This window comes from Eufriesea mexicana, unplaced genomic scaffold (genome assembly GCF_001483705.2).
Source record: "Eufriesea mexicana isolate 0111107269 unplaced genomic scaffold, ASM148370v2 scaffold13223, whole genome shotgun sequence".
NCBI lineage: Eukaryota > Metazoa > Arthropoda > Insecta > Hymenoptera > Apidae > Eufriesea > Eufriesea mexicana.
The window spans coordinates 121,285-137,232 of NW_016920754.1; the positions used below are offsets into that span (position 1 = coordinate 121,285).

General features: G+C 33.7%; 1 protein-coding gene across 1 annotated transcript; it reads right to left on the reverse strand.

The window, feature by feature from the left end:
* Nucleotides 1-272: 272 nt before the first annotated feature.
* Nucleotides 273-15,208, reverse strand: Vps13D (vacuolar protein sorting 13D). Its single transcript, XM_017908838.1, has 24 exons — nucleotides 15,185-15,208; nucleotides 14,969-15,106; nucleotides 14,535-14,725; nucleotides 14,236-14,467; nucleotides 13,968-14,164; nucleotides 13,718-13,885; nucleotides 13,411-13,648; nucleotides 6,549-13,339; nucleotides 6,294-6,444; nucleotides 5,994-6,222; nucleotides 5,679-5,922; nucleotides 5,238-5,606; nucleotides 4,981-5,169; nucleotides 4,583-4,906; nucleotides 4,246-4,438; nucleotides 3,993-4,175; nucleotides 3,687-3,917; nucleotides 2,502-2,662; nucleotides 1,824-2,438; nucleotides 1,577-1,759; nucleotides 1,121-1,492; nucleotides 942-1,054; nucleotides 444-873; nucleotides 273-374 (listed from the first exon to the last, which is right to left on the reverse strand). Exons 2-24 carry the CDS (start codon nucleotides 15,063-15,065, stop codon nucleotides 273-275), a joined length of 12,003 nt encoding a protein of 4,000 aa, XP_017764327.1. The 5' UTR covers nucleotides 15,066-15,106; nucleotides 15,185-15,208.
* Between the last annotated feature and the right edge of the window lie 740 nt (nucleotides 15,209-15,948).

The window sequence follows — 15,948 nt, forward strand, 5'->3', positions numbered from 1 at the left end:
TAAACCATTATTACGTGTGCCACAGAAAGAGAAATAAAAACAAACCAAGAAATAATAAGGAAACCAGCAAATTGACTAGCATACCAAATATAGATTATTGACCAAAAGTTTGTATCACTTGTTCTAGTATTAAACCTTTAATGATGGAAATATTTTTCGAATTAAAAATTGTCAATTTTTCTTTAAAAATATTTGTATTTTTTAAACGTACAGTGATTCCAAACTTTCGGTTAATTACAAGGTATAAACTATTCGTGTATGATCATCCGCAATTACTTATAGTACTGTACATCGTCTAACATATTATCCGATGAGGAAAGAGTCAAGTTACGTTCCTCGTGCATTCCTTTAGCATAATTAATTTGCTGTGAAACCTATAAAAGACTAAAAATAATTTAAATGTACAATGATAATGATTAAGTAACTTTCATAGTAACACTGACCCTTTTCGCCACTTCTTCATTATCACATCGAACTTTAGGTCTTCTTAAAAGTTCCGTGCCATCCACATTAATAGCTATCGTTGAATCTAATCTAGATATTAATTCGATATAGTATAATGTGTCGCCATTACTTTCCAACTTATGCGTTGGTTGACAATATAACAAGTCTGCCAAACTGACTTCAGTCACAACTCCTTTAGTACCACCAGAAATCACGCGGATTCTTTCGTTAGAAACGAGGACTCTTAGATTTTCTGTCCCGCTACGTAAACACTCATATGCTACAAATAATTCTGAATACTTATGCTCATTTATTATGTAAAGAAATTCCTGGCCTTCTGCTTGTTGACGATTATAGGGTGGTAACAGACCAGCAGAGCCGCTAGCCACACGAGGAGGTCTATCACGTTTTGGTATCGTACGATGAGCACTGAAAAGGACCACAGAAAATTGTAGATACTATTAATAGTTATTAAATATAATTTGAAAGCCATATACCTTCTACTGGTTTCTCTTACAGCAGTAGCAGTTTCTGTAGCAAGATCTAGAACTCCTACTACAGGTTTTGTAATAGTTCCAACCACTCCTTTACCAAACCCAGCAAAAAAGCCCTGAAATTATTTGGTTACATTTAATTAATTTATTACAATCAATTTCATTTTTAATTTTACTCGTACAGGAAATCCCTCATTAGCTGCTCCATCATAGGTTTGTTTAAAGATACTAGTCACTCCTCCAAGCAATCCAAAGCCAAAACCTTTTAATCCAGCTACTAGATGATCACTACTGCCTGCAGTATTAGCACGAATTTTCTGTCTAGCTTCCTCGTGCCTTTCATCCATTATAACTCTTCCTAATCCATCAGAAAGAGATTCTGTTACCTTAGCAGCAGAGTTTGATATGCCGTGCGTGACATTTTTCACTAAAGTCTTTACACTTCCTTCATAGATTAAACCAGATACTCCTTCTGTGACATCATTTACAAATCCAAGAGGGTTGCCTAGAAAGTCCACAGATCCTAATATTACTGCAGCTTGCCATTTTAATTCCTGAAATGAACAGAAAAATGTTTTAATATAAAATATAAAATAAACCAATAAATAAATTGAAACCATAAGTTTTAATGATCATACATCTTTATAGTGTTTTATAATGGAATGTACTAAGAACTGAGTGCTTTCAAAGGGATGCTTCTTAATGAATGGCTCCAGTTCAATAGTGGCATCTTCAAACTTGATTAACGTTAAGCCTAATTGTCTTTTTATGGCTTGAAGATGACGTGGCAGTTTTGTTGTAGTGAGTACGCTTAATTTTATCTGTAAAAACATATCATATAAAATACTTCTTGTTTCATTTAAAATTTTAGTTAGTGAGACAAACCTGATTAGGAACAATCTTTAGAGCACCAAAATAGTATCGTTTGGCATGTGCAGCAGATACTTCGGAGATAAATCTCTGAGCTTTAAAGTCATTTTCATCCACAGGCACATCCAGCTCTGATCTTCCTGCCCCGACAAAGGCAACCAATTTCAATATTAATTTTTCTTCTAAATGTATACAAAGTGGTTTAATGCTCACTACTACGTGTTTATATATTTCTGCATTTTGGTTTTTGGATTTCAGCTTCTCTGCAACTACATATATAGCTGGTCTGTGCTCATTTTCGGCTCTAGTCGATCGTGTCACGTAAAGAACAGAAGTACATTGTGCTTCGAACAGTTGATTATCAATTTGTATGTCTTCTACACTCAAATCTAAAGTAGTATTGATAGGAGTTTGAACTACTTCCAAAGAGATACCAGCTAAACGAGCAAATAGTAGTTCTTCAACTGGTCTCCGAGAAATAATTGACAGTCCTAAGCCAGCTGTCAAGTTAACTTTTAATTCCAATTCTCTGGAATTAATCTTTCCTGTATCACTATTTATTTGAGTTGGTCGGTGGGAAACTGCAATATGTGACCAATCACGTTCTTCTAACAAAGCAAATGTTTTTCTCTGCAAAAGAATATTAAAAATTGATACATTGATATTTTTAATATATTTAACCAATGTTCATACCCTTTCTTTAATGTCTAATACTTGAAGCACTCTTGTTGGACCATCAGTAATAACCGTAACAGATAGAAAGCCAGATCCCGGTCTTAACTTTTGTCTACCAACACGCTGTTCTATTGGTGCAGGATTAATGTGTGTTTGGGGGCCTAACACTGCTTCACTTCCTAAAAAGACACACTAGAGATGTACAATAAACATATCCACAGAGATCGAGAGGTTGTGTAAAAAATATAAAATTAAGATATTAATACATTCTGAATCTATACATATATATTTACCAATGAACGACACTTTATGAGTACTATATAATTCAGAAGATAGGGGGAGAATAAATAAAAATTTAGAAAATTAAATTTAAATCGACAGTGCTTGGATTTTTTTTTAATTTTAGCATCTCATAATTTAACATTTACTCATATTTGAGCAATAAGGATTGACACACATTTTAATAAAATTCATTGTGATTTTAGAGATGAACAATATATATTTTTTATATTCTCAACAGTATTCATTCTCTTAATATATTTTTGTAATTTTTACATTGTCTAAACACTTAGGAAGTAAATGTGCAATATTTTTTGACCTCAATAACGAAAGAATTAACACGTCTCATGCCGGATCGACTTTTAGATTCTTACCATTCAGGCCGTGTCGGGTATATACGCCCTACATTATTATGATTAATAATTTTGTTTCAGACATATTTATAATAGTGAAAAAAAATAGAATTATCAAAAAAAGAGTATACAGTTTAAGATGCATTAGACAACAAAGCAATAAGATATTAAGATGTCTATATATGACGTTAGAATAAAATAAAAAAAAATTCTTTGGTTTACAATGTGAATTCAGATGGTTTGAACGAAAAATTCAGCGTGGGATCTATACACTCATGTGGCATAGAACGTGTTAATAAAATATCTTCCAGTAAAGATCAATAAATGAATGTAATTTAAGCTATTATATGAAAAATTAGAAATAAGGAAAAGTACAGTAATAAAACTTTGGTTACTGTAGTAAAAATGTTACAATTAATAATAAATATTGCTTAGTTATAATTATTGTATGTCTTTTTATACTGTTGGAAAAATAATAGTTGAAAATAAAAAGAAACAAAAGTCAAACAGATGAAAAAAATACGTCTACCTAAAGGACTATATGATATCTTACAATTATAATATTTCAAACCTTCGTATAATCCCATGAATCCATCTTTTGATTGCACACACATATTCTTATGAGCACAACATAAACGTCCATCATCAGTGAATTGCCAGGTTTGTGTAGATCTTCTTCGAGGATCAGGTTTCCTTAAAGCAAGAGCACAGTATGTGAATGGTTGAGGTGCTGTACCAGCAATATCTAACACTAACACTGTCTCGGGAGTTTTTGAATGCTTGTCTCTGGGTGGACTAGATCCTGTATTCATAAAAAAATGATTTAAAAATGATTACAAAAAATATAAGACCAATAGAAGCATACTTTTTAGCATACCTTCATGCTGTAACTGACCATCTGCAGTCATCCTCCATAACTGAGATCTAGCTCCATATTGTTTTCTCCTTAGAGCAACCCAGCCACCAGGGCCAGCTTCTAAGACTAATCTCTGTGTTTCAACATCTAGAGGATCTAGCCCAGCTTCTCCTGTTCCCAGATCGCAATCAGTTTTAAAAGTACCTATTTTCAACAAATTATGAAGTATATAACAGAAGATTGTTTAAATATTCCACAGATAAATAAAAAGTACCTGTGAAGGCAATATAAATAAAGTTCTCATAAGTTAAAACTCTGCCTTCTCCAAGTATATTTAAGTCATATGTGGCTGTTACACCTCCTGGTGCAGTTACAACTAAACCAGCAGATTGTATGGGTTCATCTAATGCATATGGTACAGAGGAGTGTGGTCTGACTGTCCATTGCAAATTATCATGAACAGTAACCTACGAAAATATTTTTGGGAATAAATCCTAATTAATCCAATTAAATAATTTAGCGAAAAATAATAATAAATAATGATATAGCAAAAAATATTTATGGTAATGATGTTCAAAACATAATTTATATGAAATTCCTTAATTAGTCACCTGATTTACTACCAAAGGCACCTCTGAAAAGTTATCCACCCTTATAGGTGGAGGCATAGTGTCTGCATCAGTAAACACTATGAAATATGTACTCTCTTGCAGGACTACATCTATTCGAAGAAAATACATCTTTTCTGTTGTATCTCTGATGTTAATTGTCAATGAATAATTATCATCTAATCTAATACCACCTGACCACATGCAGTTTTTAACATTTATAATGCGAACACATAGTAGTAAATCTTTATCAAGACGTGGCCAATGAAATGGCATATGGCAATCAGGCATAATTTTGATATATGTTGCTTGAGCATCTGGATGACTCTGAATGAAAAATATTTTATCATAAATTAAATAATGTATTAAATATTATTATGAAATAGAATAAATTTATTTACAATTGTTGTAGTAAAACACTTTTGTGCTAGTTCCAGTGTGCAACTCGATTTATTGTGCAGCTGATATCTGGGAGATATTGTAACTACAGTTGTGGCTCTATATTTTCCTCTGGCTGTCCTAGTAGCGACACTAATTAGATAAACTATATCAGGTCTACCATCACGGAGAGATATTCTAAGGCGATGTACCTGAAAGCATAAAAAATGAATTCATATCTTTTTTCATATGTAATTATACTTATTTAATATTTACAAACCTGTATACCAGGCTGTAAATGAAAATGTTGGGACCATTGTGGAATTCCTTGAGGATGTACTAAAGTACCAACTCTCACTGAGAGTGTTCTGCTTGCTTCCTCATCGCTAAAAGAAAATAACAAAGGAGCTACCATCCTGGCTTTTTCATTTTCTTCAAATTGCCCAGCTGCTTCCATTCCAACCCCTTCTTGTCTAAATACCAATGGCAAACCAGTTTTATTTATGATCCAGTATGGTGCAGTAATATTAATTTGTATGGCAGAGCCTTTTTCTATGCTAACGGCTGCATGTAGATATAATATTCTTCCAGAAGAATCCATTAACCTTAGACGAGTAGTGAAAGAATTGATATTTGGTGGTAATAAGATCTACAAGAAGCATGTAAATTTTAAATACTAGTAAAATGTTGAAGAAATTAAAAAAGGAAACAGTTTATTTACTGTTCCTGATCCAGGATAACCATCCAGTTGCACAGTAATTTCTAATTGCTCTTCGACGTCTACGGAATGCAAATCCGCACTACCACCAGGTTGAATCCTACCATTCTCAGTATTAATTTCGAATAATAATTCATGTGGTAATAGATTAGTTAATGTAAGAGGAGCCATCACTGTTATGATATGTGCTGGCAGCATTTGACTTATGTCCAATGGATAATTATCTCTCATCACTGCTATGCACATTCTATATAATAAAATAATTTAGAAACGTCTACTAAACGTTTATATAATTTATTTATATAACTTAGAACATACCTAAATATATTGTTATGATTAGCTCTACATGTAACACGGTTCTCTATAACTTCTAATGGTTTCTTCACTGTTGTCCAATCTATCATCTCTGTACAGTATTGAAACAAACTGTTCAAATTAATAGGTTTCAGACACATTTGCACACCGGTATGCGTTAGGGGAACCGATATCGTAGATTGGGCAGGTACTTGAAGAATTCTGTCACTAACAGACAATGTTAAAGGCAGATCTAAAATAAAAGGATGTAAAAGTAGGAATTCAATCAATGATAATTAGGTTCATTTTATATAAACAACCGACATCCAAACTGATTTAGGGATTTCTCCATCTTGATCTCGACTGTATGCTTTAATTTATTGGATATCTGTAAAGCTGACCTAACGGTTACTAATTTTCTAGCTGACCCTTCTAATTCAACAGCGAATACTATTCTAGCCTTTGGCGCTATCATCTGAAATTGAAAGCGATTGTTCAGATGTAAAAATGAAATAAGTTAGCTATTACTAAGAAAAATACACTAAATAAACAAATAAAATAAAAGTAAGTTTTAACTACCAGTGTAGTATCTATTTGTACACCAGTGATATTTGTATTCGCATGACGAAAATATATTCCAACACGATCAACTGTGACAGGATCTACTGGTCTCCACCCATCCACTAGCACTGTAATTTGATGTCTCCTGACAGTGTGTGTAGCATGGTGTCTCAATTTACCTCTTCCTTCAAAAGTAAATGGAACAATATCACCTGGAGAAACTTCAAGCCATGTATCATCTTTCTCAAAGTCACTCTTGACTTTGAAATTCTGTCCCACATTCTTTGTATCATCCGTAGTAGCAATAATTGTTTTGAACCATAATTTACAACCAGTTTCATTTCTTAATGCGAAGGGAATGAAAGGCATTCTACGTCGATATGCCTGACAGTTGCTTCCTTTATTCACATTTATATCTTTACTGGAAGTTAAATAAAAATCTTGCATCCAATTGTTCTTAACTAATTCTATCAACTCTATCAGCGTTGAAGTTATATTGACATTGACAGAATCTTGAGAGTCAATAGACATTTGCAACCTCTTTGCATTGAGAGAATTAGTTAATGTCTGTTCCCATTTGACAGTTGCATGCCAGGGTTCGATAAAGGGTTCCCAGCCACTGAGGACTCTATTATAATAATCAATACTGAAAGTAGTAGATACTATACCAGGTCCCACATGTTCTTGTCTTAAATTAAGATCTAGTAAAGAAATTTCTAGCAATGGTACATCAGCATCTCTGCAATCGTCTATAATACATATTCTTATACAAGATGTTTGTAATTCAATAGTGTGGAAAACAGATTCATTATCCATACTGGTATCTGAATTAGGCACTGCATTTTGTGTTAACCATAAAGCTGCTTCATCCAGTTGATCATTACAGAAATTCAAAGCAGCTCTGCAATCAGCATCAGTAAATCCCAAAGCCGTTAACTTTTGTACCTGTTTTTCAATAGGTGTTAATGCTTCACTGGAACGTTGTTTAGCTATCAAAGTTTGTTTTGGTAAAGAGCTAAGCATTCTAGAAAACATAGTCACATCATGATAACTCAATCTCACACACAACGGTTGTAGCTGTATTTCAAGACATTTATCTAATGTTAAATCCAAACTGGCTCCAACAGGATCTATTATAGACAATGCAGTTTCCTCTTCTAATCCTAAGATACAGGAAAACAATTCACAATGGGACAGATTACAAGAAAGAGGCTTTTCACCTTCTTGAGGTGCAGACCTATAAGAAAGAACAGCTGTATTTTTCAGAATAACAGCATTCGTGTCATGAATTGATGTATCCTCTACAATAACTAATTCTGAATCAGTAATATTGATTTTTAACTCAAATGGTATTGAAGTTAAAGTGTTACTGCCATTTTCTTGGTTGTTGTCGGTAGTAGCTTGTGCAATACCAAGAATAGGTTCTGGTTCTACAGAATTTAACATCAAAAAGTCTCTCACAGCCTCCCACCAATCTAGAATAGCGGTTAAGCGCATACTATGTACCAGTATAGTTGTGGCTGCATTTCTTTTACGTCTTCTATGGTGCACTTCTGCCTGAACACGATTTTCATTATTGGAATTCCTTAGAGGTTGTAAAATACTTGTGAAAACGTTAGATTGTTTACTAACAGGTTCATTCTGAAACCTCATATCCATAATTAGTATTTCCTGGGATACTAAGTCAATATCCTGTGATCCATCACTCAATGAATCCAATGTTAATCTGGATTTTATGAAATTAATACAAGCCAGAGCTGCAATATTATGATTTGGATGTAACTTAACAGTAACATTTACCAATTCTAAAGTTATGCAAGATTTTTTCCAAATTTTCTCCCTGTTAGCCACATTTGCTATAGAATATTCAACAGTTTGATGTAAATCTTGCATAAATTGACGCAAATCATCCAGATTTTCTCCAATATTGTAAGAAAGCAAACCACGAATTAGCATATACTGAGCAGGATCTAAAGCGCAATCCATTGTAGACAGTGTTCCATGAATACTCAAATCAGGAATTTCTCTACTAATGTAAGTATCCAGGTTTCTTTCAATGCGTAATTTCAAATGGCACATTTCAGTAAGTAAAGATGACCCAAGTTTCTTAATATGAAAGCCACCAACAACCAACGTATCGATATTGTTATTCTTGTTGTCACACTTCACTCGTTTAGCTGCATAGACGTCCATATTAACTAATTCAAGAAACATTATATCTAGCATGCATTTATCTACCGTTTTTGAAGTTTCAAATCGATTATGAGCAGTAAGCTCCCCCAGATCAAGTAATATCATTTCATCTGATCTGGAGCTGACTGGTAACAGGATCACTGGAGCACCTGCTTCTAATTCTAAGGACAATCTCATGCTTCTTTTGTTAATATCGATTATAGCCCCAACTCCAGCTCTTAAATTAGCCATGATGGTCCAAAGTTGTGAGAAATGACCAAAAAATGCCCCAAGTTCTGCCACGAATCTCTGAGTATGTACATAGTGAACTGCAGACATTTCTAGTTTTAACTGTGCGTCATAAGGTCGTTTCTCGAAATCCAAGTAACTAGAATATTGAAAATTCAGAGCTTTTCTCCCAGATGAAAGAAATCTTTCTCTATAAAATCTTCCATGTGGTGTTAAGTCAAGTAAAGACATTGATCCTAAGGATCCTGTTACTTTTGTTTTTCCATTTGTTTTTAAAATATGCATGTTGGCATTGGATACATTGGCTTTAGCAATTTCCCGTTCAGATTGTATTAGTACCAATGTCAAAGATCTCACTTCTATTTCAGTTTCTGATCGTAAAGGCAGATTATCCACTTTGTCTAATTGATCTATGTCAATGGAAGTTTGGTGCATGGTAACTTTAGGATTAATTCCTGATGGACCACCAAACCCAAAGAAATCAAATACAACCATCCAGGATTCAACACTAATGACTAAATCTAAACAATTGAAGTCCACAGTAACGCTTTTTTGATGAGACTGTGTCACTGCTGGTTGATCACAATCTGGTTCTGTTATGGTAATACTCATCAACACTAAATTCTCTTCACTAGTAGATGCACCAGGTGATGGAGGTGGAGTATTTGGAGTGTTTGTCAAGGAAACTGGCTTTCTACGCCAATGAGGTGGAATTGTTCCATATAAAGTGTCAGTTTCCAGTCTGTCGGGTAAACTTCCCCGTCCAAACTCACTCCTAATTTGTTGTATAAACGCAAAATTAGGACAGGACTTAGAAACACCAGCTGGAAGCCTGGCACGAGTCGGTGCAGAAGATTGCATCATACATCTATGTCTCGAGCCAATAGGACACAAAAGATCTTCCATAAGAAGAGATCGTAAAGCAACTTGAATAGAGGATTCGTTTTTTTGTAACTTTTCATATTTTGCTACAAAATCTCTCATAGATAATTCAACTAGAGGTTGTTCTATGTGACCTTGTTTCAGTTCTATACCTAGGGTAGGTAGTTCAAATAATACTTTGATGGAGAGGTCAAGTTTATCAGAATAATTTGATAGTTTGCTCATTGCTTGAGATTTCTGAGCAACTGGTACAGATACTGGCATGGACAAAAGTCTGTTTATAGTGTCTAACAACTGTTCATATTGTCCTCGAGATAGAGATACTTTCAATGGTGTCATTACAACTCCATGGACTTGAACAATAGGGTTGCTAGAAAACTCATTATCAAGGAAAAAATTCGGGCTTTGTGCTAATATGTTTTCCTTTTCAACCACAACTTTTAACATAGTATCATGCAGAATTGGCTTGCCTGACTCTTTACAGCAGTAAATTTCTTCAGCTCTTAAAGGGAGATTACTGTGAATTTGTCCAACATTGGCTGATATTTCCAAAGAATACAAATTCATTTCTCTAACTTCCAAAGTTACTTTATGTTTTGCCATAGTACCTGAGTGGGGTTCATGTTGCAAGGACATAGTACCAAGATGTGCAACAAAAACTTGTCTACTATGAGACGAACGTGGAATTACCAAAACAGGGCTATCTAATAAAATATCCAGTTTTAAAGCTAGGCTTCCTGAATTTTCCAAGTCAACAGACAGACTTGGTAATCGTCTACGGGGTGGAATAGACCAGTCCTCTGCATTCACTAAGCCTCTAGCCATATCAGTAGCAGCTGCACTAATTTGTCGCGCAAGTTTGCTTAAATACTGTTTAAACTCATCAGCGCAAGAACGTAGTTCTGAAAATAAATGTGGAGCATGCGTATACCAAACACTCCCTATACGAATGGTTAAATCTATCAAGGTCTCTACTGCATCCTGCTGTTGAGTGCAAGGTTTGTTATATCGATTGGCTGAGAATCGTAAAGCTTCCAATTGATTGGACAAATCTGAAAAATGTTCTAATGGATTTTGAAGTGGATCAGCTATTGGATCTCTTCCCACACTGACGATTCTTTGGTGCGTTTTACCAGTTGGTGTTTGATCTAGAATTTGCAAACCTCCAAGCGAGCCAGAAATAAAAGTATCTATTGCCAAGGTGGCTTGTATTCGAGCGTCACACATCGTAGCTGTAGCGATCTTTTGACCCACTAAACGATTATCCTGCATCACTGCCCTTAGAAGAAGTACGTTCAGTCTATGAAAATCAAATGTTATTTCTGTCCTGGTGGACACTTTTGACTCTATCGTTTGATTTGATAAAGATTCCTGCCTCTCAATATACCCTGACTTTAACTTGCGAGACGGGAATATCCTTTTAAAGAAACCCATAAGTTCTACTATAGTTTCTTGATTGGCAATAATATCTAAATTGTTGAACTGAATATTAGCTACCCTTAGAGTCTCTAATGTATCATATACCAATGTCAATTCAACTACAATCAGAGCTTCAGAATCTAATTTTTCCAATTCAATTATAGAATTATTCCTAGGGGATTGGGAACTTTTTGCTTTACTTGCTAGATTGGACAAAGCATTAGTTAAAGCAGTTGGAGAAGTTAATCTTCTTGACATATTGGAATCAGGAGAACCAGGAGAGACTGGTGACAAGGGAGAATCTGGAAACACAGGCGATATTGGTTCTGAATCTCTCAAGCTTCCAGAAATACTATCCATTCCTACATGTTTGTGACTTGCTACTAATAATTCAAAGTCAGGACCAAATTCTTGAAGAGCATCTACAAGAAGTAGACCATGGACAGACAGAGAGATACTAACATCTGCAGTTCTTTTGCTAAAGGCAGCACGGACTCCAGACACCTGCAGCTCTGCCACACTGCGACCTCTAGACTGTAATTCAAAGGTCATCTGGTCGATGATAAATTGAACCATTATTACATGGCTCAAAAATTTGTCTGAATTCTCTTCTTTCTTAGGACTTACTGATTCTGTATTAATCAAATCAGTCTGTGAAATTCCAGTCGACTTTGAAAAACTAGACAATAAACTATACATCAGTCTAATTGCTTCCACCTTCTGTTCATTAACATGAACCACAAGTCTTGGTAAATTTCCAGATACAGTGACAGAAGGCAAATTTGGATCAGATGAGGCAAATACTCTTCGTTCAATTTGTAAAGATATGTTGAAGCGTTCTAAAACATGCAAGCTGGACATCCCCCTACTTCGTACATGTTTCCAGTTATCTTTCACCTTGCCTACAAGGATCTGTAGATCTACCAAATCAATAGAATAATGGTCATATAGCTTTTGATGTAATGCTGTCTCAGATATAGTCTGAAAGTCTTGCACAGAGCCATTTTCTTGACTCCCAGGTGGTGTGGAACAAGGTGTCTCAAATCTTTCATCTTCATCATCACTATTAAGTTCAGGAGAGTTCGATTTTATGATTATTTCATTATTTTGCACACCATTCGATAAATGGAGTTTCCCAAAGTCTACTACTACTACAGCAGCATTAGAATTAGTAAAATTCTCAACTAGTAAAATCTGTGGTGCAGATATATTAAACTGCAAATCCCAAGAGGAATGATATACCAGGTCTCCATCTAAAATCTGTTCCCAATTTTTAATGAGTTGTCTTCGAGTTCTATGTTTCATTGCTTCAAATTTTTGATTGGATGATCTATATGGCTTATACATAAAGTCTATTAACCAATGCATCACTTCAGGATTGTAAACTATATCCAAGGATTTGGAGTTTACTTGCAGCCAATGATCAGCATTTAAATGTAATGGTCTTTTTTCGTAAGTCATTTCAAAGAGATATTGGGGTAATTCATTGGTTGATTTTTCCGTAAAACTACGTTTCGGAAAGAACGTGGGAATTATTTGAGGCTGTACCAAAATAGGGAATTTGGAATTCTCTGTGAGATAATCATGCAAATACAAAGCTCCCAAGCTAATGAAAAACTTGTGAGACCTGTATCTAGGTCTTGAATCGTAACTCAAGTTTACTCGTTCAAATTGTAACTCTATTACTGGCTTGGTGTTCTCGCCATCATCCTTCGTTATGCAGAGAGAAAAAGTACCTTTTGATAAAGTAAAATTAAATTGCCCGAACACTGTATCTCGATGTAGTAAAGTATCATCATCTATAGTATCTGCTAAAACATCTAAAAGTTCTCCATCAAATGTAGATGATGTATTCTGAGTGTTTGTATTTGATGTCTTTGAATACCAACCCCACCATTGTGGAAACCACTGTTCCAACATTCCTCTAGGTTGAGGTACATTTATATTGGAATTCTGAACCATTTTTGGTGGCTTGACTTTATGCATTGCTATTTCTCTCAGTACTCTTAATTCATCAAAACTTCGCTCTTGTTCTATCTTCTCTTTTAACAATTTCATATCTGAAGATAAAACACTAGTTGGTGTTCCTATAAAGTGATACTGATTATTACCAAAGCGCAATAAAATAATAGACTCTTACAAATTTTCATTTAAATACCTAGTAATTTAGCATAATTCTCTACATATAAAATATTTTCTTTTCCTCTTTGAAGAACATCCTTCCAAGATGGTTTAGGTTTCAATGCATTTTTGCCAATATGACACCTGACTGCATATTTCCACCATTCTTTTGGTGCTGTGGATACATTAACCATTGGACGACAGCGTCTTTGTTGCTTACGACGTTCTATATCTTTCAAGCCTTTTATACATTTAACTATTTGATCATATTGTACCTGATGAAAAATTATTTATAATATATGAACTTTAAATATAAAATCTAGATATATAGGTTATAAACTTACATCTGTAAGACATAATGGAACATCATCTAATAAGAGATCAACAACCATTCTAGGTTTACTCGTCGATCTCAATGGTCGTTCAGATCTGTCTCTCTTAATGTGTGTTCTTGCATTAACAGGTAATAAAATATAGTTTTTAATTATATTTTTTGGTTCACCCATGGCAATCTAGAAAAAAAATAAATCTCAGAACTGTTAGCTCAAATTTTAATATTTACATCAATAATTGTATAGAAAAATAAATATATACAGCTAAATCGCCAAGATTGAGGGAACCAAGAAACTCATCTTTTCTCAGATGATTCCAATAAATGGAAAGTCTATTAAGTTCCATGAGTTTAAAAGATGTATCAGGAAGATTCCAAAAAACAGAACCAGGTATCCAACTAGAATCACAGCTTTGTGCAGTTAAGGCTCCTATAGTTACACCCAGTGCAATGCCAGTATCTATTGGTAAAAATTATTTTCAAATACTATAAGTTTTCTTTTTATTTCATTAAGTAAAGAAACTTATTTACCATCTTGTAATGTCACGCCATCTTCATATCTTATGTGAACATCTTTAATATTTAGCTGTAAATTTTCAATAATATTTGTGATCAATGAGGTACCATAATTCATCCAAGAACTGTAACTGGTAGCATAATAACCAAGATCTTGTTCTGTGAGTGTTCTCCATCTTGCTTCCAATGAATTTAATCGACTCAACTTATATTCTAAAATAGCTTGTTCCTCTGCTTCATTATCAAACTGTAAACACAGTTATCTGTAAATATATGAAACAGAAAACATTATAGAAGAACAATAATCTATGTACCTCATCTAAATTAATTGGTCCAGCTACTAAATAAAGCTGCTCTATCACTATGATCCATGAGGCTGTTCTTATTTGACGAACAGGTACTTGTAACCTTATTTTACCAATAAACCCTGCTTTTATTTCAATGGGTAAACCTATATGGTGCAAAGCTTCTTTCTTCAATGGCAGATTTTCCAGTTCTACTTCACCTGAGAAAGAATAATTTTTTTTAAATGAAAATTTGAAATTTCATTATATTCTTGAAAATATTTTAGTTGAACCTAAATTTTACAACTATTCAACAAGCAATGATATAAAATTCAATCAATTCTAAGTTTTTGGATATAATAAAAAAGATATTAATCATGAGCAAATAATGTCAATGAAATATTTCGCTCAAAATCTATTCTTAAATTTTATGAACATGACTGGGAAGGGAAACATAACCTTACCAGACAATAAAGCGATGCTTAATTGATCAGTATTTAAATTTTCTACATATTTTCCCAGATAATTATTTAGTACCCAGGCGACAAGTCCTTCTAACATCGTGAAGAATAAAGATGTTCCTTGACAACTAGAAGAACAAACTTACATACAGAAGCAAACATAAGTACGATTTGCATAGGTTCTGTTTCGCGAGTTTCGTTTAAATTTTTAAAACTCACAATATAATAACAGTTATAAATTGTACGATCGACGAGGTACCATTTTCTTCGAGCAAAACTAACATTTTTCACATGTAAATGTTATTTGTTTTCTTATAAAAGTCACGAGAACTCGAATTAATGGTACGAGTTATATTAAATGAACCTCATCGATCGTGAACACCATCGTGTCGGATAACGAGTGGTTTCAACATCATGAAAGGAACTTTGAAACTTGAGATTATTCATAATGAAACACAACTTTTTCTTTTTTTTCTATAACATAAACTTCCAATCAAATTACAAACTACGTTAGTACATTATTATACATTAATCCATTATTAAATTGCTTGATATTAAATTCCATCAAAATTTATTTAATGGACATTTCCCAGATTACTGAAAAATTTAACGGAAAAATCGTTGTTAGTACTACTAAGAATTGAACATATTTTTTATATGAAATTAAAAAAATAATTTTTATAAATTTTTCTTGCAACCCACATTCGAATATTGGGCATCTCAGATTATCCTATCTACCAATGAAAACACTATATTCAAACACTTCGTTTTATATATATATAAAGGCATACAAAATATACACATACACACACATATATATATGCCAATTATATGATGTGTACATATGTAAACAACAAATTTGTTAAACTTTCAGGTTCATAAAAATAACTAAAAAAAAAAAAAAACTCACGTACGTTGTTTTTCTTCATTTATTACAGGAAATACAAAAAACATTCTTTAAAACTACCTAATGGGTATTGGAA